Genomic DNA, 23,714 nt, shown 5'->3' with positions numbered 1-23,714 from the left:
TTTGTTTGTTAAAGCTGCAAACTGTCTTTAAGATGCAGACAGGTTCACCCATTATTTGGCATATATGTATAAGGTTCACCCGTTATTTGGCATATATGTATAAAAAATGTCAGGGGAGCAAAGAATAAAGCAAGCAAGGTCTGTAAAGCTCTTCCTGTCCATCAAAAAGGAAAGAAGGTTGTGAATTTCAGTAAGAACACGTTTTTCTTGCCATGTCCTTTATTTATCCACAGTAGACACTGGATTCTAGTGGAAGCAATGGTGATGTCAGTGTGGGTAAAAGGTAGCTGAGAGGCACGTTTGTTCTCCCTCCTTGTCAGTTCACCTGACCACATTCAGTCACAAATAATAACACTTTCGTGTCTGCATGAGCGTCATCTTCCCAGGCAGCTCAGCCCACTATTCACTGTTGGCCAGTGGGCATTCAGGGGGTCAACCCTCTCTGAATTCACAATGGGGGAGGGAACATTCCCATCTTCTGATTTCTTCTTAACACTCTCATCTTTGTCGCTGTCTGCATAAGCGACCACAGATGGGACAGATAGAAAATGGAAGGTATGTAGACCAGAAGTCTAGGGAAGAGGAAAGAAAACTCTCCTTGGGAGTGAAAGGGCACAATGGTGAACTACTCTTGTCTTGGTTAAAAATTCAGCTAGGCTGCTTTCAGTTGCTTAGAACATGATAATACACAATCTTATTATAGTTAATATATACTGGGCACCTGGTCCAGAGCAAACATGCAGCTATTTATGGAATGGATCTTAAATCTCCAGTCCTGTTGTTGCAGTCACAGGACTGAGCCTGTCAAATACATTTGTTGACTAATTCCATGGTCACAACAACCCTGGGAGGTCGATCCTTTTCTTGCTCCCTATCCACCAAAGAAAACCGATACTCAAGTGGGTGCTGAGAACCTGCCCGGGTCATAGATAAGCCGGCTGTCGGGGTTCAAACCTAGTGCTCATAGAGGTCAGAGCCTGTGAATCATGATGAGGAAGAGAAATGGGACCAAGAACTTTTCAAGGAGGAATAGTAGAAGAACTTGCAGGCCTCCAGTTAGTTTACATGTGCATGGATGCTGGCATTAGTGGCCTTGAATAGAAGAGATGCCTGTTCTTCTCAGTGAGAAGAAGTTGACCAGAGCATGCAGTCTTTCTCCCAGGGAAATGCACCACACACACAGTCACTTAGCAGAAACAAAATGCCTTCAAATGAATGGAAATCTGCAAGTCTCTGATAATCAATAAGCCAGATATTTCCTTAAGTGTTCTTCACTTGTGTAACCTTGGAAGTACCTCACAAACCGCGAGAAAAATAGGAAAAGGTTTTGAAGAGAAGGATTTTACTAATAGCATTCACCTGTAACCAGCCAATACCCTTTGAATCAGTAAGAGGTAGAGAAATTGGAAAATTCTAAGTTTTTCACATTCTTCTGCATTTCATCAGAGGTGTCACTAGAGATTGGCTCTGTGACTTGGGACACATAATTTATAACTTGGGATCCCTCCCACCTATCTGTGTAAAGTTACGTGTCAAACAGTGCATTATATGCCACCATGTGAGTGTTTACACTTGTGATTCAGAGGTGTCTGCAGCCTCCAGGTATGGGCATGGAAATAGCATGTGAGGTTAAAGAAAATGTGACTTAAAAAAAAAAATGTGATATGTGTAGCTCCTGAAGATAATTGTTTAAAAACGTGTGTGTTTTGTTTTTCCCTTTGGTTTTGTTTTTTTTGTTGTTGTTTTTTATTCTTTTCCCACGCCAGTCCACAGTTTGGAAAGAGTTGTTGTTAGCGACTATCGGGGAACAATTCACAGATTGTGCCGCCGCAGGTAAAAAAGCCCCCAGCTCCGGGCATCCGCTCACGTGCGCTTGGCTTGTGTTTGTTCCTTGCCAACGTTTGTTTTTGTGTGTTTGGCTTTTTAGATTTTCTGAAGTCATTGATTTTGTAACTATGCAGTTACTTAGCTTTTTTTCCATGTGATCATGGTGTTTAGTGTTGTATGTGTATGTACATATGTATATTTACATATGTGTATATTATGAGGATGTGCATATGGGTATACGCTTATTTTTTTAGCACTTAAAGCTCATCTTAATAGTATCTATGACCATTTGTTTAAAATAGGCAGGAAAAAAGGAGAAAATATTTAAAATAAAAAGGGACGTGTAGTTGACACACAACATTATATTCTTTCCAGAAGAGAAGAAAATTTGACATTGGGCTCCTCATGCAATTGGTGGAGGTTATTTCTATCTATTTTTAAATGAGCTGAGTTTTCATTTATCAGTTCCAATTCTTCCAGAAGGGGCACATGCCTTTATTGTCCACTGAAGTTTATTGTTATTCAAGTTTATTGTTTTTCCACTCTCAATCCCTTGCCACTTCCTCCTGTTCCTCTCTTGGTCCCTTTCACTCAAAGTGAGTGATAAAGGGTAGCAGCTAGGGGTCCAATCACCATGAGTGCCCATGAGCCCACAATTGAGGCTAACATATAAAATCCTCAGGACTTTACTCTGAAGACGATTTTCAAATATTGAATGAATTCCTGAGAACCCTGTGAGTACGTTTTTATTTTGCTTTGGTTTTGTTTTAATTGAAGTATTGTTGATGTTCAAAACCATGTACATTACACGTGCACAACTTAGTGACACAGTTTTCAAAGGTTACCCTCCATCTGTAGTCACTACAAAATATTGATGATATTCCCTGAGCTGCACAGCACATCCTTGCAGCTGATTTTATGCCTAAGAGTTTTTATCTCTTAATCCCCTACCCCATTTTTATTTTGCTCTGTTTTTATCATGGAACTCTCAGTGAGGAAAGTTGAACTGCTGCTTTAAAGTTCTGTTTGTTTCCTGGGTAGTTCCCTCTGGATGCTTCTGAGGTCACATTTAGAATAACATTTTTCCTGTTCAGCTTTCAGTAATGATTTCTTTTAACTAACTGGTATTGATTAATTTGCCCTCAGACTTCTTAAATGGTGTGGTCTTTGGGAACCCCATCAGCCTAACCAAGGCCATGCGGGCTTCAGATTGACCTCGCTAACAGTGTCAATCATTCTGTCTTTGTTGTCCTTAATTCTTACACCTCTTTTTATTCACTGAAGATAGAACCTGGGTTAAGATTAAATTGTCTTAAAAGTACAGATTCCTTCTGTTTTAATAGAGAGTAGTTAGCATTTTACAACATGTTGCCAAAAATGCCTCTTTGGTGTAATGATAAACACATAAATCCCTGGGAGAGGAAGTTTTCTGTATGAATTATTCCTGTTTCCAGAACCAGCGAACATAGTCTAAGAAACCATAAATAGCCAGGCTTGAGTAAAGAAGACCTATTGTTCTCTCGTTGACCTGGGAACCTGAGCACCATTAACTATTAACCACTAGCTCTGCATTAACCTGCCTCTGCCACTACAGCAGGTCAGGTCAACTTGCTGATCCTCACTTCCCCTTTTTTAAACACTGGCTCCTCCTGGCTCGAGGGTCTTATGCTACCCTAAAATAAGCAGGATTTTGCTGATCTATTTTACTTATACCTATTACATATTTGCTGATGGATCCCCTTTTGCATAGAAGCTGCAGCCTTTCTGAAAGTACTGTGCAAGGAGGCTACACCTAGGTACCAGAAGCCAAGCCAAACTGCAATATTGACTATTCTGCATTTTTAGCACCCATCCACAATGCCTTCTGACCAGGAGGGTAGAAATGGGTGGAACCAAAAGATTGGAAAACGCTGATCTTTTCCTAACAGGCTGAGCTAGAATCTTCTTGCCTGTTCTTGAAAGTGGAAAATGCCAAAGCTTTACCTGATGATTTTGTGGTCACAAAAAAGCTTAACATTGAGGAGTTCCTTTGTGGCTCAATGGATTAAGGATCTGGCACTGTCGCTGCAGTGGCTGGGGTCACTGCTGTGGCACTGGTTCAGTCCCTGGCCCAGGAAATTCCACATGCCGCAGGTGTGGCCAGAAAAAATTAACACTGAGCTCTAGCAAGTATAATTTGAAGGTAGCTTTAAAAAAATAAGAAACCAAATAAATAAATAAATAAATAAATAAATAAATAAATAAGAAACCTGTACATATGACATAATTCTTGATGGGATAGCAAGTTTCCATGGAGGGCCATGATCAGGTACTATTTTCTTTTTTGAAAATTTTTGTTTAAATGTTACATGTATACAGAAAAGGACACAGCTATGATGTGTATAGCTTGATGAATATTCACACAGTAAATAGAGCCCTGTAACTAGCATCCAGATTAAGGAACAGAACATCTTGCCATCCAGAATTTCTCCACGCCCTCTCTTCCTCCCGAGGTGGCCACCCGCCTAAACTTCTGACACCTTAGACTGATTCTGCCTCCTTTCAAACATCTCTCTACTTGGAATTATTTAGTGTCCTGTCATACGCATTTAGCCATAATGAAATTTATTTAAAAAGGAAAGAAGGAAAGAGCAAGTGAAGGTGGGAAAGGAAGGATGGAGAAAAGAATTATTTTACTGAAGAGGAACTCCTCAAGTAAATTGGACATGTCTTCATTAAACTTGTATGTAAATCCTGGGACCAGTTTAAGCTCCAGAAGACAACTGGGAAAACTGATGGTGCCAATATTGAGATGTACAAATGTACAGAAAACAAGGAAAATCGGGCAAAATATATTAATTAGAGCAGAATTTCCTAACTTTGCTAATGCTTACCTTTCACACTTTACTCATTGGTGCTAAGTGTGCAAAGGCTGAGAGTGACCCTGTTTTAGTCATATGCCATGAACGTGTAAACCAGGAGTCATAAGTCTTCTATCTTTCTGCTGCAAATTAACATACACAGAGCAGCTCCATAGACCAGTACACAGCCTTAACTTATCCAGCCACTGCTCTTAAATATCCACCAAGCAGCCCCCAATCCAGAATTCAGTTTTTTAAAAAACCCTCCCTTCATCAGGGTAGATAAATGCTTTCCTGCCCATTTGCCAAAGTGCTCTAATAGCAGAGCCACTCTTAGAAGACATCGACTCTTACTTTATACACAGTGCTAACAGATGGCCATTGATTCTCTAGCCCACAGTTAAAATGCCAAAACCAGAAGGGGGGTGGCTGGGGAGCAGCAGTAGGGAGCGGGGAGCATTGACAGGAAAGGTGCAGACCAGCAAACCGCAAGAAGCAGAATGAGCAGCTCAGAACACACAGTCTGGGCACAGAGCACCAAGCCCCCCAGATCTCTGAATGGCTGGCAGAAGGTCAGGAGAAACCCTTGCTGTTCTTCACAAAGACAGCCAAGCATCGAGGAAAAGTTCATGTGAGTTCACTTGGCGTTCAGAGGGCTGAACATTATGCAACTCGTTTTAGAAAAAGTCTCATCAAAACAGAGTAAGAAATAGGCCAGAGCTTCGGTAACATGTTCAAAAGGGTCAGTTACTTATCTGGAAAATTTGTTTGGGCAGGACACTGTTTGTTTCAGTCCCCGATTAAATGTGATGTGACCGCTACAGCTCTCACCCTGTCATGTGCTTTTGTCCAATGAGTCTCCTTAGAAACCATATTGGTTCTGGGTTCTCCTTTGCCATCTTGTTTTGATCATCTGCTTTATAACTTACAGATAACATAAGTGCTTAAAAACCAGCTCCAGCGGACTTGATTCCTCATTTCTTTCTTCCCCCTGCCGTCCCCTCAGATGACGAAGTAATAGGAGTCAGTGTCAGCGTCCGGGACCGAGAAGACGTCGTCCAAGTGTGGAATGTCAATGCCGCGTTAGTGGGCGAAGCCACCGTTTTAGAAAAGATCTATGAACTTCTGCCCCACATATCTTTTAAAGCAGTATTTTATAAACGTAAGTGCTTCATTTCTGGTTATTGCTTTCTAGCTTATTCTCTCATACTTTTTAACGGCAGACACTGTTGCAAATGAGGTGAAGAAAGAATCCCTTGAAATTCTATCATCTAGTAAATAATTCAGCCAAATCCACTTAGGTGGCTAAAAAGAAAAGTTTAGTCTCAGAAATTAAAAATGAGCTTTTATTGTCGCCTGCACACATGGATCAGAACAGGAGATACATATTGTTTTTGTGATTTCAAAAATTTAAACCTGATCTCCAACTTGTCACTCTCAGGGGAAAAAAAAAAAAATTACCTTTGACGTGAAGCAACAATAACAAAAATGTTATTCTATGAGCTGGCAGGCAGATTTTCAATCATCCCCTTCATAAACAGGAATTTATAATGTATAACATCTGTATTTGTGGAGGAACTCGTTCTGAGCACGGGCATGATTGAGTGTTCTACTGAAATGCTAATACGTCCTCATTACGGATGACTGTGACACAGGAGAGAATTCACGCAGAGTGGTGAAATGTTCACAGTGTGAATAGGTGTGTGGACCCATTGTTTCCATCATGATTCATGTTCATTGCTTTTGTGTGCTCTTTTGAAAAAGTCATCTTTTTCATAATGAAAACAGCTTAGTGCTATTAAACCAATGTTTGGTAGATCAAACTGTGGGTTATAGTTTTAACAATGAGTTAGAGAAAAGGATTGACAGCCCGACGCGTAGATGATGAATTTCCTATTTCCCCAGCGATTCTGAGTTAGTAACCCACTTTTTTAAAACCACGGTATTTCCCTGAATCTAAGATGCCCTTGATGCGAAGTGTTATTTTAGTTTTACTGAGAAAGAAAAATAAAAGGCTCCTAATTAAACTATAACACATTCTTGATCCCAGGGGTCCTCAAATGTGCAGGGCTGGTTGGTGGGGGGAGCGCATCTTAGAATTGGTGAAATACACTCCATTATTGATTCACTGTTCCCAAACCCTTGTCAAAAAGGAGAAGGAAAAAATCAGATTTTGTTTTGTGATTGTCCTAGGATGACATGAAAACTGAGGCCTCCCTCTCAGGAATCGTAGTCACAGGCCCAGTGGTTTAGACTTGAAGCAGTGGGACGGATCTGCTGCTGCAGGTGTTCCGGACGTGCTTGGCATCTGAATTTTAAACAAAAGTTTACATAAAAGAGGCAGAGTTGGCCCTGCAGAAGTTGCTTATTGATTGTGCAGTGTGGAACTGGAGCATTTGTAGATGCAACTTTGATTCTTTAGGGAACAGTAATTGTATTTTCAACTGAAGATACTAATGAAAAGGTCACCGGGGGTCTTTTTTTTCTCCTCCACGAGACTCACCCCAGCAGAATCTCTCCAGCAGGCAGTGTGTTCTGCCGCCCGTTATGAACGGGGCAAACACATTGTTTATTGCCTTTGAACCTGCTCCACATATGACTCCAAGGAGGAGAAAAGCAGTTTGGAATCTTAAGTCAGGTTTTTGTCCCTGTGGGTTTATGTCCCATGTCAACACTGTGACCTTGGGCATGTCACACTTTCTCATCCTTCCACTTGCTCATCTTAATATCAAGGAGGTTGGTCTTAAATGGTCTCCAAGGTCCCTTCTGCTTCAAAATTCTTCAATTAAATTTCTAGGTAACACGTTGGTTAGCAGCAGGTTCAACATGATAGGCACACTTAGGCCACAGAGGTAATTAGGCCTCTGAGTGTTAGACTAGTTTTTAGGGCAGTAACAGCCATCAGGTAAGACTAAGCAAGGGAGCGTCATCACTTAGCTGATATGATGGCTGGGAACGGGGGATGGAAGCTGAACAAAGGGGCAGGATTGCAGCCCTCAGTGTAGATGCCATTGTCAAGTTTGCGAGTCAGGCAGAACAGGCTACAGGTCTTGGTAGAAATCTATATTTTATTGGCATAAATTAAAAATTCAGAGATTATTCAAATAGAAATTGGAATGGGGAAAAAAACAAGCGATTGTCTTGATTTGAAATAAAGCAGGCAGTCCTTTACTCAGTAGGGCTCTACCCCACGTGCTGCAGAATTGATGTGGAAAATGAGGTTGGGGCAGAAATGTTCCTGCCAGCTTGATGAAGAACAGTGGTAGTGAGCTGAGTCAGGAATGGCCAGCTCCACGCTTTTCCTCTGTCTTGTTAATAGGATCCTGGTGTAAGTATTCCCAAGTGTACGACAGCCACGTAACAGGTTTTCCGTGGAGAAAGAGCCCTAGTGAATCTGGGCATGGCCTCCAGCCGGGTGGGTGACAGTCCAGCTGTTGATAAGTGTACGAGCTGGATACAGACTGGTTATTTGACTGAGCAACTGAAATGGACAGAGGCCTCCCCCACTCCCCCAGATTCTTTCAGGTTCTTCAGAACAGCTGAATGACAAATGTCTTCTGACGTGAGCATTGTTTAGAGCAAACTATACTGTCAGGCCATATCTGCCCCCTCTCACCTGTTTTTGTATGGGCTGCAGCTAAGAATGGCTTTCCTTTTTTTTTTTTTTTCTTCTTTTTAATTTTTTAATATTTTTAAAAATTTTTTGCTTTTTAGGGCTGCATGTGTGGCATATGGAAGTTCCCAGGCTAGGGCTTGAATTGGAGCTGCAGCTGCCAGCCTACTCCACAGCCACAGCAATTTGGGATCCGAGCCGAATCTGTGACCTATACTGCAGCTCATGGCAACTCCAGATCCTCAACCAGGGAATGAACCCCCATCCTCAAGGACACTGGTCAGGCTTGTTACCACTGAGCCACAACGGGAACTGGCTGGGAAAAAAATCAAAAGAACTGCATTTTGTAATTCATGAACGTTGTATGAAATCCAGATTTCAGTATATATATAAAGTGTATTGGCACTGCCCATGTGTATACATATCATCTGTGGCTGCTTTAATGTTACAAAGCCAGAGTTAATACTTGAGACAGAGACCCTGTGGCCCACAAAGCCTGGGATATTTATTGCCTGCCCCTTTCTGGAAAAAAAAGTTTGCTGACTCCTGGCTTTGCGCTTTTCTCTATTCCCTTCCAACCAAGACTAACCTAAGGCTACAGAACTGTCTCTGTTCCCCAGAACTCTCCTAATTCTGAATGTTCTGTCTCCATAACCCATCAGGATTGCACTGTCTCAACTGTGACTGCCCCAAACTGTCCCTCACACTCAGTAGTACAGATCAGTGGACAGACCTCATCTCTGGATGTATAATTGGAAGCCCAGCATCACTAAGAGGGCCGTGGCTCTCCTGCTTGGCCCAGAAGCACAGCATATTTAATTGCAGAGCAGGTCACGTTTTCTTTGATGTCTGCCCTAAAAATCTTTCTTTAAAAAAAACAGCATAAAAAGTGAAATATTGGAGTTCCCATTGTGGCTCAGCAGTATCAAACCCTACTAGTTTTCATGAGGACTAGTATCCATGAGGTTTGATCCCTGGGCTCACTCAGTAGTTTAGGGATCCAGTGTTGCTATGAACTGTGGTGTAGGGTGCAGACAAGGCTTGGATCTGGCATTGCTGTAGTTGTGGTGTAGGCGCAGCTGCAGCTCTGAGTATATCCCTAACCTGGGAACTTCCATACGTCATAGGTTTGGCCCGAAAAAGCAAAAAAAGAAAGAAAGAAAGAAATATCTATAAAATTCTCCGTGTGAGAAATGTTCACTTACATCAATTCAAATTACTGACCACCATGAGGAATTTGGCCAACCGGAGGTAACCCTGGGAGCTATCAAGTGTGCTTTTCCTGGTGTTTTATCCAAGTGAATAGCAAGTTTGGGTGAACATCCATCCTAAAGGGAAAATGGTCCTGTTCCCCACCTCATCCCCAGCCCTCACTAGTCTGAAGAATGGAGTCCTTCTTAAAAATACAGACTTGGGGGGGCTTGGGAGATGAAATGGGCAAGCCCTTGTCTGCTTCCCTAGGACATCCTTTGCTGCCAGTGGGGGGTGGGGGGAGCAAAGCTCGGGGATCCTGAGGGGCCCTTGGCTTTACCAGACCCAAGTTACAGTCTGTTCACTTGAGAGAACAGACTCTGCCCCTTTGCATGATGATGGTTAACCATCATCACGGGAAGTGGATTTTCAAACTTGGCCTTTTGCCTTGAAGGAACTATTATATGTTTCACAGGTCTCCCAATTTCTGCTTCCACTTTATAAAAGTTTAAGTCTTGGAAAAACATTTTTGGTAGCATTCTTTTTTATTCTAGAGTTCCTAATTGTCATTTGTTTTTTGGTTTTTTTTGCAAGCCAGACAGTAGGGCTGGACAAAAAGAGAGTGGGGAGCAAAAACAAAAACAAAAAAAACATATGACTGGGAGAAATAAAAGACCCATCCATTGAAGGAAACTTAATTTCCCACAGAGGGTGTTCAGGAGTGGGGGCGGGGGAGGGGAACATAAGCAAAGTGCCACCACCTTTGCATTGTTCTTCGTTTTGTTTTACTTTTGTTTGATTTTATTTTGAATTTGAGGCTTGTGAAGGCCCCCTCTCAGGTCAGTGAGGTCCCAGGCCCGAGTTCTGTGGGGCAAGTTTTCCCGCAGCCTTTGCCTGTAGCCCATCAGCTCATCAGGATTACTCATCCTCTCTGGCTCAGCCAGGAGAAACCGGCAGACTGCCCATTGCTTGTTTATTTCTTGTTTTAATTTTCATTATTACGTTTCTCAGGAAATGCACGCCTTAGCTAACAGTTACTGGCACAAAAAAGGTGTTTGAGTTCTTGCCAACATTTGGGGAAACTGAATGAGATGCCTTAGAGGAGGGTTGCCCCATCCTTTGCTTAAAGTTTTCTTTCCTTTTTTTCTTTTTTGTTTTTTTCTGTCCTTTAGCCCATGAAGAGCATCATGCTTTTGAAGGTGGACGTGGAAAACACTAATTGCACTCTGTAAAGAATTCTTTGTCCTTTGCTGATTGGTTTTGGAAACGGTCTTAACAGGAGGGAGAGTGAAGAGAAGACTTGCCGAAGCCCGATGCTGGTCCATTTAGAGTGGGTTTCTGTCCTTGCAGATTGAGCAATTAGGACTCAAAGTGGCAGGTGGGGTGGGGGGAGATGGGGTGGGTTTCTACCGGCACATTACTTGCTTTTTTTGGCTTTCTGAATTCTCTGTTCTTTTCACTCCCCCAATTTTTTTTTTTGCCCTTTTAAATTCCTCATTCAGTCTAATTATTGTTTTCTGCACTCCCCTTTCATTGAGGCACAAGAAATCGGTTTCCCTTTAAGTAGCTCTGCTGTACCTAGTTAATGAGAATATGCATAATCATGACAATACTGCTTTTGAAAACCACACTGTACTCAGAGGAATACTAGCTTGGTGAAACCTGTCTTTTGATTATTTGTTGTGACACATTCCTACATACCCTGCACTGGGCATTGTTTTTTTCTGTCCCAGGGAAAAGGAAAACCTTACTTAATCTGATTTTTGCACTGACAGCACACATATCTTTTATTTTTCCTTTTTAAGCATTTTTTTTAAGAGATGAAAGGAAAATAATAGTTGGGTTGCCAAACATGAAAACTATAATCACAGTTGAGGATCAGGATATAAATCAAATTCTAGGTCTTTGGACCCTCTGTGGAAATATTTTCTAACCAGAATTTCAATTTGGCCTTTTCAAAGGAAGGCTTAGAGTGGTAGTAAGGGCGTTGTCTCAGTAGGAAACCTTATAATTTCTGATTTAAAGAGGAGGCGATATTTTAATTGTTTGAGTTAAGCTTCTTCCGAATTTCAGGTGCATATACCCACTTAGGGCTTTCCAAGTCAATTCACACACATTCTGTTAAATGAGTCCCCTTTTTTCCTGCTCACATCCTATGTCATTTCCTGTAATGGATCATCCTCCAGCCAGGGGAATTTTTCCCCCTTGCCTTCTTCATTTAGGAACAGAAGTTAAATCTCATTTCCAGAATGAATGTGAACATTCACAGAGATGAACTCTTAATTGCGTTCTGTTCATATTAATTTTGGAATTGTTGAGATACGTCCTATTATGTTACCAAATAAGTACTGGGTTTAGTAGAAGGAAGTGACCTCCCCCCCATCCACCCCCCCAATCCTGGAACACTCAGAATGTTCCGATTTCCCTCTTTCCACTCTGCCAAGCCTCCTCCTGCGTTTTACCTGAAAGAGGCAGGGCCCTTTGAAGACCCTTCCTCCTGATGGCTATTTTTCTGGAGTCAGGGAAGCCAGGACATGCTTATACATGTCACAAAAGGATGGTGCACTCAGAGCTTCGTTGTACCCAGGATTTTTAATTCCTCTCGCAGTATTGACCAGCAGAGAGAGGTGGTAGCTGCTTCTAGCCTTCCACCTGTGTTTGTAAATAACCTTCGACATTCAGGCATTTTAATGGACTTCAGACAGTATCTATTTACAAAAGTTGTGCCCTCCACTTGCATTACTAACCATATCAGCCATAATAACAATGATCATAGTTTTTTATTTTTTTTAATGTTTTTGTTCTCAACTTTTCTTCATTGACTTCAGAATGAGGTATATCAGACCCATTTTTCAAAAGCCTGGAACTTGTTTCTTTAAAAGATTGTGCTAACATCCAACTTGTTTTTAAATTACTCATCAAGGATTTAGAAAAATATTCATGGCATGAATTTCAATTCTTTTTTATAATATAAGTATTTTTCTGATAGATTAGACAAAAAGGATATAATTGACTTATCTTCATTATAATTGTCATATATATTTCCAGAAGTAAATGGATTTTGAAGTATTTTTATTTTTGAACTTTATTTAAAGTATTGTGATGACATGTTCAACTTTTGCATGTATGTAGCTTTTGAAGTAAAAAAATAAAATGAAAGAAATAGGAATGTTAGGCTCCCATCACTGTTTTCTAGTTTCTTTTGTTTATGATCACAAAACGTGGCTTAACACACAAAGTAAATTTTTGTCCCAGAGAACTTGTGCAACTCTTTCTGACCCTGCGGAAAATGCCAACCCTGAGAAGGATTTAACTTGCTGGAGTTAAGAACCTATCATCTATGTTCCTCCAAGGGAGGATTTTGTCAGATTTTGCTCTGGAAATTGTTTTAATTGAATATTGAGTTCATAAGAGACAGTGTATGAACTAAGCTGATTTAATCAGTTTAAAAACCTCTCATTACCTTTTTGGATTAAAGAAGCTAATGCTCTTGTGAGATAGAAGAAAATATTTTGCAGGGCATGTGACTTTTGTGTTGGGTGGCGAACCCACCTTGGCCGTTGCTGGGAAAAGTGAGAGCTTGCAGCAGAGTCCCAATGTCTTTCAGCCACGTCCTTGCAGGTGTAGCCTGGGCTCTGCATCAAGACATCCAGAAGCCAGAGAGCTCACCCTCTGGTCTTTGTCACGCCTCAAGATCTGTGATGCAGAGCCAGGGACTCTGACTGAAATCAATACACCTTTTCTCTTCCTATTCTTCCCCAGGCTGTCTGATTTCAGGTGCTTGCTTACATCTAGCAAGTTACACCCATCGCATAAGGATGGATAATACCCATTTAAAGTAACTTGTCTGTATTTCAGCTTACTTCTGTGAGTCCTTATTGAAATGCTGACTTGCTCCATTTTAATATTTCCTTGGCCACTTTCCCACATTTCTGAACTAAGAGTGTATAGTTTATAGAGGACATTTCCTTTTAATATAATGTGTCTATTGAATTCAAGATAGAATTGATGGGGAAAAAAACCCCATGAATAGGAAAACACAATCCTAGTAAAGCCTAAGTGGAGTTTAACTTGACTCTGACTTTCTCCACTGTCTTGAATTTAGCTGCACCCTGTATCAGTCACAGGACACTATCCTTCAGAGAAATGTTGAGTATGGTTGGGTCCACTAGACATAATGTATAACCTCCCAACAGAGGGATTGTCCCTTGTGAAAGGACAGGGGAGTAGCCAGTGTAACAGAGCTGGGCTTTCAGGTCTGCAGGCTACATCCTGATCCAGGCTTCCTTAAACAGACAGCACTCAAAGTCTGTCACCCTAACCCCAAAACAAATCACCCTGTACAAGCACTAAATATCCGATCTAATCTGGCCATTGATCTTATTCCACAGTCCTTGTTATAAACAGCTCTCATTCTCTCCCTGTCACATTCAGTGACTGAAGCAGTGTCACAGGTTGGTGTTTGAAAATAAACTTATTATTCCAGGAGATGGGCCTTTGCTCTAAGATGCCCACCTCTTAGAGGAGCCTAACTTTTGTACTGCCACAACTCTAACAGCATTTGGAGCGATCACATGGTGGCGCTGCCTTCCCGCGTGATGGTGCTGGCTCAGCAACATAATTTATCCAGCTCTGTATAATTATTTTAAGGTTCAACTGCATATAGCTCTTGTGATCTTATAAAAATTTGGTGAGATACTACCAGTAGAAAAGTTTAGCTCTCCTGCACCTAATAAAAATATGTCAAAGATAGAACACTCCGGATGTGCTTGGAAAAAAAAAAAAACCACCTCAAATTGTGGGCTCTCATTGAGCCGATAAGTAGTTAGGAAGAGAAGGAATGAAATAAACTAACATATAGGTAATACCAGAAATATTTTATCCAAGTGGGCAAATACTGTGCCCAAAGGGAGAAGTAAAATTAGAGTTTGATTCCTTTTTTTCTTTTTTCTTTTTTTTGCTGCCTAAATACGAAACTTCCCCCTTAAAAATGTAAGTCTGCCATTCACTTTTCCTCTATTGATGTTTCTGTAACATTTCCCTCATTACACATGTAAGTAGAGGACTGCCTGTAGATAGTTTATTTCTTGCAAGAGTATATGCAGACTGATTGCAAATTACTTAAGAGTTTGGTGACTCGGGATTGGAAATGCCTGGAGCACTACCTCAACAGCAGAGAGGCATCAGCAGGTGAGAAGGAAAAAAAAATAGGAACAGGCAGTGCAAAATCCCTTGGAACCTTTTCTTCTACGTAGTGGTTAACGGTGGCGTCTTCCTCTGCATCTCCTGTGAAGAAAAAAAACAAACAAACATACTCCTCACACATCTGATGATGCAGTTCTGTTTTTGTTTTCTGCTTTTACATATACATCAAAATTCAAGAACACTTCTTGTTAGGTTAACCCATTCTGGCTCAGAGTTACTTGTGTTGGTCTGGCTGACAGGACTCCACTTTTAAAACTCACAGAGGTTTAGGATTTTAGAGTGGAAGGGACCTTCGAGATCATCTACCCGTGCCTCTCACCCCTTAGCATGGAGAAGCATCACTGGGGTGCTTACTTAAGATGCAGATTTCCTGACCTCCAACCTTTCGTTTTGAATTAAGCAGGTGTGGGAGGCCTAGAAATCCGCCTTCATAGCAAGTGCCCCAGTGATTGTAATGTGGGTGGTCCCCAGACCCCACTTTTCGAACCCCTGATTATTTCCAACCCTCGGATCTGACAAATGAGGAAAACCTCCCCCCCGCCCCCAAGCTTCTCAGGTGACCTGATTCAAATGTCTCATACCAGCAACCTTCTGAAGGCTGGAGAAAGCCATTATTCCTTAGATTTGAGAAGATGATGGTTGTAAATAAGAACTTTATGGCTAGGGCCACAAGCAGTGATGGGTAGCCCATTTCCGGAAGTCCATAACATAAAGCCCTTAATACAGACTGGTGGCTTTTCTCTTTTCTAAATACCATTTCAGCCTGTTAAGAGAAAAGAAATTAATGTTCAGAAAAAGTAGTTACCCCATATGTGCAGTAACTACTTTTCTATAATGTCTTATGGCATCTGGGGTTCAGCATCATTGAACAAGATTAAATGAACGTTATAGAGCTATAAAATTGCATGTAAAATAACGCAAAACTGTTCAAATGACTATCAAAGTAGCCTGGGAATGAATTTCCACTAAAATTAATTGTCACTCCTAGACTTAGCTTAGCAAAGCTGTTACTAAACTGGAAGGATTCTTTAATACATAGAAGTGTCAAAAAAATCAAATAAGGAGTCATTGTGAAGTCAATATTATTTTGTTCATCATTGCTACTAAAATTTAGAGTCCCATTGTATATGTGTGTGTTGACTGTACCTTATTAGAATATCCAATAAAATAGCCTTTTGGATATTCTATGCTCTTGTGTCCTTCAGAAATCATGAGGTTGAAGAAATCTGTGTTAAATGTGTTTGTTTTGGTTGCTGCTTTAAAAAAGTGATTAACTCATTTATCGAAATGTATGATTTCTTGCTGAAAATTTCACCTTCTCATGTTGAAGTCAGGATTTTTTTTAAAAAAACTTTTGTTTTGGAACAAGTGTTTGGGATTTATTGAAGTGGCACTTTTGCATGAGAGAAACAAGCATGAAGTAAACATAAGCATTTCTGAGTTTTCTATAGAAGTTTTTTTTTTTTAACATAGAAACAAGTGACTTATAATGAACGTTTAAGGAGATGAAAATTGTAATTTTAGCCCTTCCTATTAATGAGGAATGAGAGATACGAAAGAACTTTGAGCATTCTAATAAAGTCACAGGGTTTCTGTTTTCAAATAGAGCTATTAATTGTGCGAGCATACATTAAGTTTCTCTCCACCCCCCAATTTCTCAGCCCTTCATCAGGTAATGTGGCTGACAGCCATTATATGGTTTTTTAAAAAATTTGAAGTGTCTTCTCAGTAATCGATTAATAGAAAATCACCAGCCCTTTGCATGTCTCCTCACTGAGGCTTCTGTTTCATCGAGATTGTAACTCAAAAGGATTTCAGAGCTTACACTAGTGAGCCCACTTTAGCTTGGGACCTCCGGCACCATTTGTCCCACATTAAGCATCTTATGAGTTGCATTCAAAATTATTCATTCTTTCAAACTGTCTTACCTGTGTAAGTTGAAGCAGGTTTATTTGCCTTCTGTTTTGGATCTGCTTGTGCCCCTTCCTCCCCCTCAGCTACCATCTGTGCCCTGTGCATTTGGGGCCCTTTCACATATGGCTACAAGCTGGTGTAATGCCCTCCCCTTTGATCTGGCTTCATCTTGTGATTTGCTCAGTATTTTTAAGGTCAGACTGAAAACTTTTTCTGTTCTAGTTATTTTTGATTTTGTATTGTGTGTTGTGTTTGATGTTCAGATACATGTGAAAGTTGCTTCTCTAAGTCAGTAATTTTTATTCCAGCCTCTTGCAGCAATAAGGTAAGACTAGACGGTACTTTTCTTACTTGCAAATGTAGCGATTTATGTGTTTAGTGCATGTGTTTGGCCTCCTCATGCGAAAATTCTTGCCGTTTTCTAATTTGGGACTCTATTGCTGTGAATTTGCGCCCCTTCCTTCTTCTTTTTTTTTTTTTTTTTCCAGCTATAACTTCATGGAGTTTAAATTCATTTGTAGAATTTGTTGACCTTTTCCCTAATCTGTTGCCACTAATTCTCATCCTGTGGTTAGGGTCTGTAGTGTAGAAATGTCGTTCTTCTCCCTCAGGTGTAGAATTACATGCAATTTTATTAACTGCACTGGTTCATCTTAATGAGGTTCCAGGTATATGTGTGGTGACCGTCAAACCCTGTTTATTCCAGCACCTACTGAAACTTCCTGCCTACCCATCCCCATACCCTAGCATAGTGTATGATGCCTAGTAGGTCGTCCATGGTCCTCTGGCAGGAAGCAGCTCTTTCTCTTTCTTCTACTCTCATGCTGAACATATCTGGTGATAGAGTCCATTTTGGTGTCTTAGAAAACACATTTCCCTTCTTTTCATTCTGTTTATTGCCCCTTTACCAAGAATGGTTTCGTTTTAGAATAAGCCAAGCACACTTGTTTCTCTTTTGCCGATAAGATTCAGTTGTCCCTTATGCAGCCAAGTCAGGTGGCTTTACTTTTCCTTTCTAGCTAATATACCCCTTGAAAAACAAACAGAAAATACCAGCCAACTCTTATTTCTCCCATTCGTCTGCAGACTTTCCAGACTTCCCTGTATCTCCCTATAAAAGCAAGCAGTTCAAGATTATGCATATGATGCCCAATTGATTTTAAGACAGCGAATTTAATAAAAGCTTTGAAGGGCAAGGTATAACGCTCTGAAGGCGTTAAGATTTCCTAATATCTCCTTCTCGTATGAGTCTGATTACTCCTGCCATGTATCCTGTATGTATTTTATCATCTCGTGGTTATCGATGTACCTTTTAGAATGTGTTCTTGGTTGTTTTATTAGCATAGTCTTTGCTTTCCCACCTAAAATACAGGGGTTTTTTGTTTTTGTTTTTCGAGGCCAACACCAGTGACTTCTAATGTTTAACTGCTGTTAAAGAATTTTTAGCTGCTTTCACTAATGAATGTATTAAAAAGAAATCTCTGGAATCCTACAGGAAGGTAGGTCTTTTGTTATAAAAAGAAAACAGTAGCACTTGCAAGGCTCTGCAAGTTAAAATGTGTATCATTGAAATATGTGTCCACTTCCCATCATCTGGCCAGGCCATGGTGCTGACTAGCTTATTTCGTGCCAGAGAAAATAAGTTTAAATCATACGCGTATTTAACTAGCAAGCATAAATCATAAGCCCTTCTAGTCATAAGCATGCTGAACTCTAGTTCCATTTGTGCAGATGGTATGGTTAAAAGTGTGTGCTCCTCCCAGCCTCAAAGATGTGGACAAGCTCTTACTCCCCAATTACCTTTTTCACTCGGGAAGCTTAAATCATTGGGTTTTTTTGCACACATAGAATTCTGGAAAGCACAGACCTCGAGGAAGTTTTCAGGTCTTAGCAAAGTTTTGGCCGTTGGTATCTTACTCTTGCTGCAGAACAATGGCAAATGAAAGTTCAACACTGAAGCAATAGTCCCCCTTTTAAGGCAAAAATAATTGGTGTTTCATGAAGATAGGCAAGTTCTGAAGAATAAGACTTTGATTTTTAGCATGTATCTTTTCAAAAAAAAGAAACCCATCATGGAATCATAAACAAAAATTTAACAGAAGTCCTGTGGCTTTCAAAGAGTGTTTCCCAGGTGGCTGGTTCTACAGAAATACTTTTAGATGCTGCAAACAAAACTCCTATTGTAAAAGACATTTTTTAAAGTGTAGTAAAACAGTAACACATCCATGCTGATGTGCATTGGGTGGTAGAATGTTAACATTTTTGGGAGCCTGCAAGCATAATTTCATTGATTTTGTTTTATGAAACATCGCTTCTAAGACCTTTTTATTGTACGATAAAACAAAAGATATAGAAAACCACCCTAAACAAACATGTAGCGTAGTGAATTGTATTAAGAAGAACTTTTTTTTTTTGTCTTTTTGGGGCCGCACCCATTGCACATGGAGATTCCCGGGCTAGGGGTCAAATCAGAGCTATAGCCACCAGCCTATACCACAGCAACAGCAACTTGGGATCCAAGCCACTTGTGTGACCTACACCACAGTTAACAGCAATGCAGGATCCTTAACCCACTGCATGAGGCCAGGGATCGAACCCTCTTCCTCATGGATACCAGTCAGGTTTGTTTAACTACTAAGCCACGATGGGAACTCCAGGAGAACATTTTTATAATGGCACCCAGGTCGAGAAAGAGAACTGTGCCAGCTACCTCAGGAGTCCCATTCCCCTCCCAGTCACAGCCCCCACCTGCCTCATTAAAATAACCATTCCTCTGACCCAAGTAGGCATTTCCTTGCATTTCTTTCTGGTTCTATCACTCAAGTGAAAAACATCACTTTTATTTTTTTACATAGAAACTCCTCTACTTAGGAAAGTCAAGTTCAGAAAAGTTAGTTATAAGCCCTTGAATGATAAGTGCAGAATGATACTTTGTAAACAATCACCATCCCCATAAGTCAGCGACTGGACAGAGTGTGAGATGCTTCTGCTGAGGTATGCTGCTCTGTCCAGCGCTATAATATCGTTAATAATAACAGCAAATATGTATGGAGGTCCACACCCTCTAAGCACATGGATTAATTAGCTCATTTCCAAAACCCTAGGAGGTAGATCTTGTTGTCCCCATTTTCTGTATGCGGAAACTGAGGTTCAGAGAAGCACCTAACATGCCCAGGGTCACACTGTTAATCTCAGAGCCCACTCATATCCATAGTAATGGCCAGCCTGTTCTCCCAGGGTGAGGCTGCCTTGATGGAAGTTGAAGATTCTGCTGTACAAGAATTTTGAGATTCTGTCTTAAGAGTTTGTTTCTAAAGGAAAGGATCTACAGCTTTAAGAAAAAGAAAAATCCCTGCAGGCCTTGTTCAGCTTTTCATTTTACACATGAAGAAATGACCCAGAGAGGATAAAGACTGTGTTTAAGGTCACACAGTTGGTGGCAAAGTCACAGGCAGATCCCCACATTTTCTGGCTCTTAAAATCAATGATCCTTCTTCCATCCCATACTTAATGTGGAAAAAAATACACAGTTTCTAATCTGCTTTTTGCATCATTTCCACACGAGCAGATTGGACTTGAAACCAGTTTATAACTAGGACGCACCACCCACTTGCTTATTTTCTCAAGGTTTTAACTGGGAATTTTTTTTTTTAAATGTATATTTGAAGTTTGCTTTTCTGCTTCACTTATTGAGTGCCCAATCTGTAGATGCACATGCCTAACACTTTTCCCCAAAGAATGTACAAGAATAACACATTTGACTGGTGTGCATGGCAGGTGAAAAAGAATTACTGGTGTAATGTAGGCCCTTCAATATATTCACGGCCAATTCTGGATTATCCCAGCACAGATGGATCATGCAAAATCCCTCTTCTACTTCTTACTGGTGACCTTTATTTGTGTTTGCAAATGCTTCTACCAGAGATTGCAGAGGAGAAAAGCAGAGGAGATGGAATGTGATTTCTTGACCAGAGGGTTAGGCACCCTGGTTAAAAATAAATAAATAAATAAAGGTATGGAGGTTTTGGTGGGAGACTATAGGATTGATTCTTCCTGGGTCACACCCCTCCAGGATGCCCATCTTGGCTTTGGGCGTGAGCCTTGGGCCTTGGGGGTGAAGAAAAGCAAACTGGCATAATGCAAAGAGCTTAGTTTGGCATTGGTGTTACTGGGTTGAAATCCCGTTATTAGCTTGTGCCTTGAGCAAGCGACTCATCTTCTGCGAGCCTCCGTTTCTCCTTTTTAGAAGGAAGAAGGTGGAGCTTCTTCAAGGCAAACAGCATATTTAGGCACCCACCTCAGTACTTGGTTCATGCAGAGCGTTAGTATATAGTACTTCCATTGGTTGGCTGTATTGGTGAAATACACCCCGGAGAGAGAATGAGCCGATCAAACGAAACTTTTGCATTTTCCTCTGGAGGGAATGGCCCAGCTTCAGCTGTCTGAGGTCTTGCAAGTTGTTGGTGGCAACACTGGCCAAGCCTACTAGTCTCTTAACTGTTTGTTTACTGATCTTTCTACCTCATCAAACCATATTCAGAGAAAACAAATCTGCCTGGCTCATTTGAGCTCCATGTACCTGACTTCTGAGTCTGCTTGCCATCAACCAGTTCAAAACCTGAATGGACCTTCCAATTAAATATTTCTGAGGACATAGTTGCCATCATTACTCAGGAGTGTAAGAAGGAAGTTCAGCTGATGAAAATGTTTCCAGGCCGAAACATCTTCCCTTCTTCATGGAGCTTACAAATAAGACGATTGGTAAACATCATTACAACCCCTGAACTCCTAGACTATGAGAAAGACAGGGAGTAGATCTTTAACATCTTCGAGTTCCACATGCCTACACATACTGCCAACTCAATGCATATTTGAATGAAGGAATGCTTGAATGTTATGGTAAGCAGAGGTGTGTGTTTTTTTTAAGTCAAAATATCCTTAGATTTCTAAAGCTGAGTGTTTTCACTAATCTCAGTATTGTTTTAAAATTCTCTAATAATTGTTTTGACAATGAATTCAGTAACCGCAAAGGGCTGTTGATAATTTGTTGGTGCTTTTCAAATATCTTTCAAAGCCAAGCGAGCCCTTGACTTTTGCTCAGTAATTCAGAGTGTCTTTATGTCTCTACCTGAGGGGTAAGCATCATAAAATGGCCTGTGCACCAACATGTTAAATATGGGGATTCTTACGCTGTGGAATGTCTAAAGATTGCTTACTCTGTCATTTTTAAAAGCCCCCGTAATTCCTTATAAAGCATATATAGCATCTGAAAAAGAAATATGACACTAAGCCTAGGATTAAATAATATCTTGGGGGGCGCTACCTTATGCATTTTCAGCAGTTTGGGAACTCCACTAAGTGCAGGTTAACAAGAACAGAGCATCATAAATGAGCATCTGTCCCATGACCCAGCTGGAGACCTCTCCCGATTATTCATTCCAGGAGCACGTGCTGACACCAAGTTCAGCCTGCTCTGCTCTCCCACTCTCAGTGGTCTTTTAAGATTGGCAGGAGGTCAGACCCTCCCAGCCCACACTTTGTGGCATGGCTAAGTGTTCTCTGGGTCTTGCTTTATAGCCCTGATAACTCTATTTTCAAAATTAAGGTAAACAAAAGGAGACCCTGGCCAGGGAGCCTTGCAACACTGAATGTTCTTGTGGAAAAGGTTTGTTTTTTTGTTTTGTTTTGTTTTTTTCCTTTTTTTTAATTTTTTTTTAAGTGGTTTAAATGAGAACAGGCAATCTGTGAAGAACTTGCTCCATTTGGCACCATCGCTGTTTCGCCTGCTGACCTGGGCTTTTGCAAGCCCCAAGTTCATCCTTCCACTTCAAAGGCCTGGCTCTGAGCAGATCACACATTTTCCTTGATGACAAATTAATCAAACTTGATTTCTTGGATGAGATGGATACAAAAGAACTACAACTCCCCAAGGCCCAGAAAGTCAATACAGCCCTTCTGGCTCTGATTAGAGTAACAAAAGGATATCTGAGAGCCATCTTCCTCCCTGCTCAACTGTGGGATGGAGCTGAAAGCCAGCCGGGCTTGTAAAGGAGAAAGGCCTTATTAAAACACGTATCAGCTGCGACCGAGTGCACGGCCAGCCCTCCTGCCGGGGAAAATTACTTCGTAGTAGATGCTCACCTTTGCTCTAGAGCAAAGTTTCCGCTTAGAAGGACCGAGAGGAAGTAGTATATTATGAATCTGAAATGTTTATAGATCTCCCCTTTTATGTTTTCGCTGTGAAGATGAGGTTAAAAAAAAAGAAAAGAAAAAAGAAATTGGTCTGTGATATCTGGCAAACGTTAGAGGTAGCCCCGAGTTTGGATAAGGAAATTGCTAAAAAAGAAATTCCCTGAGTTCGGGGTTTTTATGTACCTGTGAAGGCAGGCCTTAGCACCAGGTGAAGGAGCCGGCTTCAAAATACCATTACTGTGGGGCTGCTCTTGCAATCCACTCCCGGGCCAGCCAGAGAAGCCTTCTGCTAAATCGGGGAGCAGAGGATGTCAATGCAAAACCCTCTCAGCAGCTCTGTCATCCGTGTGTTCAGTGGGGCATCCAAGGACACCGCTCTCATCCTTCTTGTGATTGCTCTGCCTTCTATATTTAGAAGAATTGCTGTTGCACGAAATATGGTCCCCTGACTGTCCCGGGCGAGCTTTACGCTTTTCCCAAAACGCCTTTACAAAATGAAGGGTTCGTACCTTGGCAACACAAATTTGTTCCGGAAGGTGTTTATTTCCCCTTTAATAATGGAAGCAAAACGCTCACATCTACACATGATAGAAGGTTCCTCTTCTGTTAAGTTTGTAGGGTCTGCTTGCGCACAGCCGCATCACCGCCACCCAACCACCTATGGTTGATAAGCGCATGTGGGGTGAGGCGGGGTCACGTGCCCATCTCTCATTTCTTACACTAGGTTTGAAGATCTCTCCTCCACATATCTTTCTGATCCTGAAGGTAGTTTTCAAAATGTCTGTGGCATTCCAGGACCCTTGATAATTTAAAGCCATATTGTAGATTTCAGCAACGAGCAAACCATGCCACGGGTGCTACCTCCCTCTGCCAGCTGGCTGCAGCACTGTTTGCCCCGGCTCTCTGCCCTCAGCCCCGCATGCTTAGCCCTC

The 23,714-nt window shown here is 41.1% G+C and overlaps 1 protein-coding gene across 4 annotated transcripts in view; it reads left to right on the top strand.

Moving 5' to 3' along the window:
- Positions 1-12,653, top strand: part of EIF4E3 (eukaryotic translation initiation factor 4E family member 3) — a 69,715-nt gene extending 57,062 nt beyond the window's left edge. For all 4 annotated transcript variants that reach the window (XM_047779213.1, XM_047779205.1, XM_047779195.1 and 1 more), the window contains 3 exons: positions 1,767-1,833; positions 5,674-5,829; positions 10,644-12,653. In XM_047779213.1, coding sequence (XP_047635169.1) covers positions 1,767-1,833; positions 5,674-5,829; positions 10,644-10,690 — 270 coding nt within the window. In that variant the 3' untranslated portion in view covers positions 10,691-12,653. The remainder of the gene's footprint in view (positions 1-1,766; positions 1,834-5,673; positions 5,830-10,643) is intronic.
- Positions 12,654-23,714: the final 11,061 nt, after the last annotated feature.

This window comes from Phacochoerus africanus, chromosome 1 (genome assembly GCF_016906955.1).
Source record: "Phacochoerus africanus isolate WHEZ1 chromosome 1, ROS_Pafr_v1, whole genome shotgun sequence".
In the NCBI taxonomy this organism is placed as follows: domain Eukaryota; kingdom Metazoa; phylum Chordata; class Mammalia; order Artiodactyla; family Suidae; genus Phacochoerus; species Phacochoerus africanus.
Note: the sequence above shows the minus strand (reverse complement) of the source record. Positions and strands in the feature narration are given on the sequence as shown.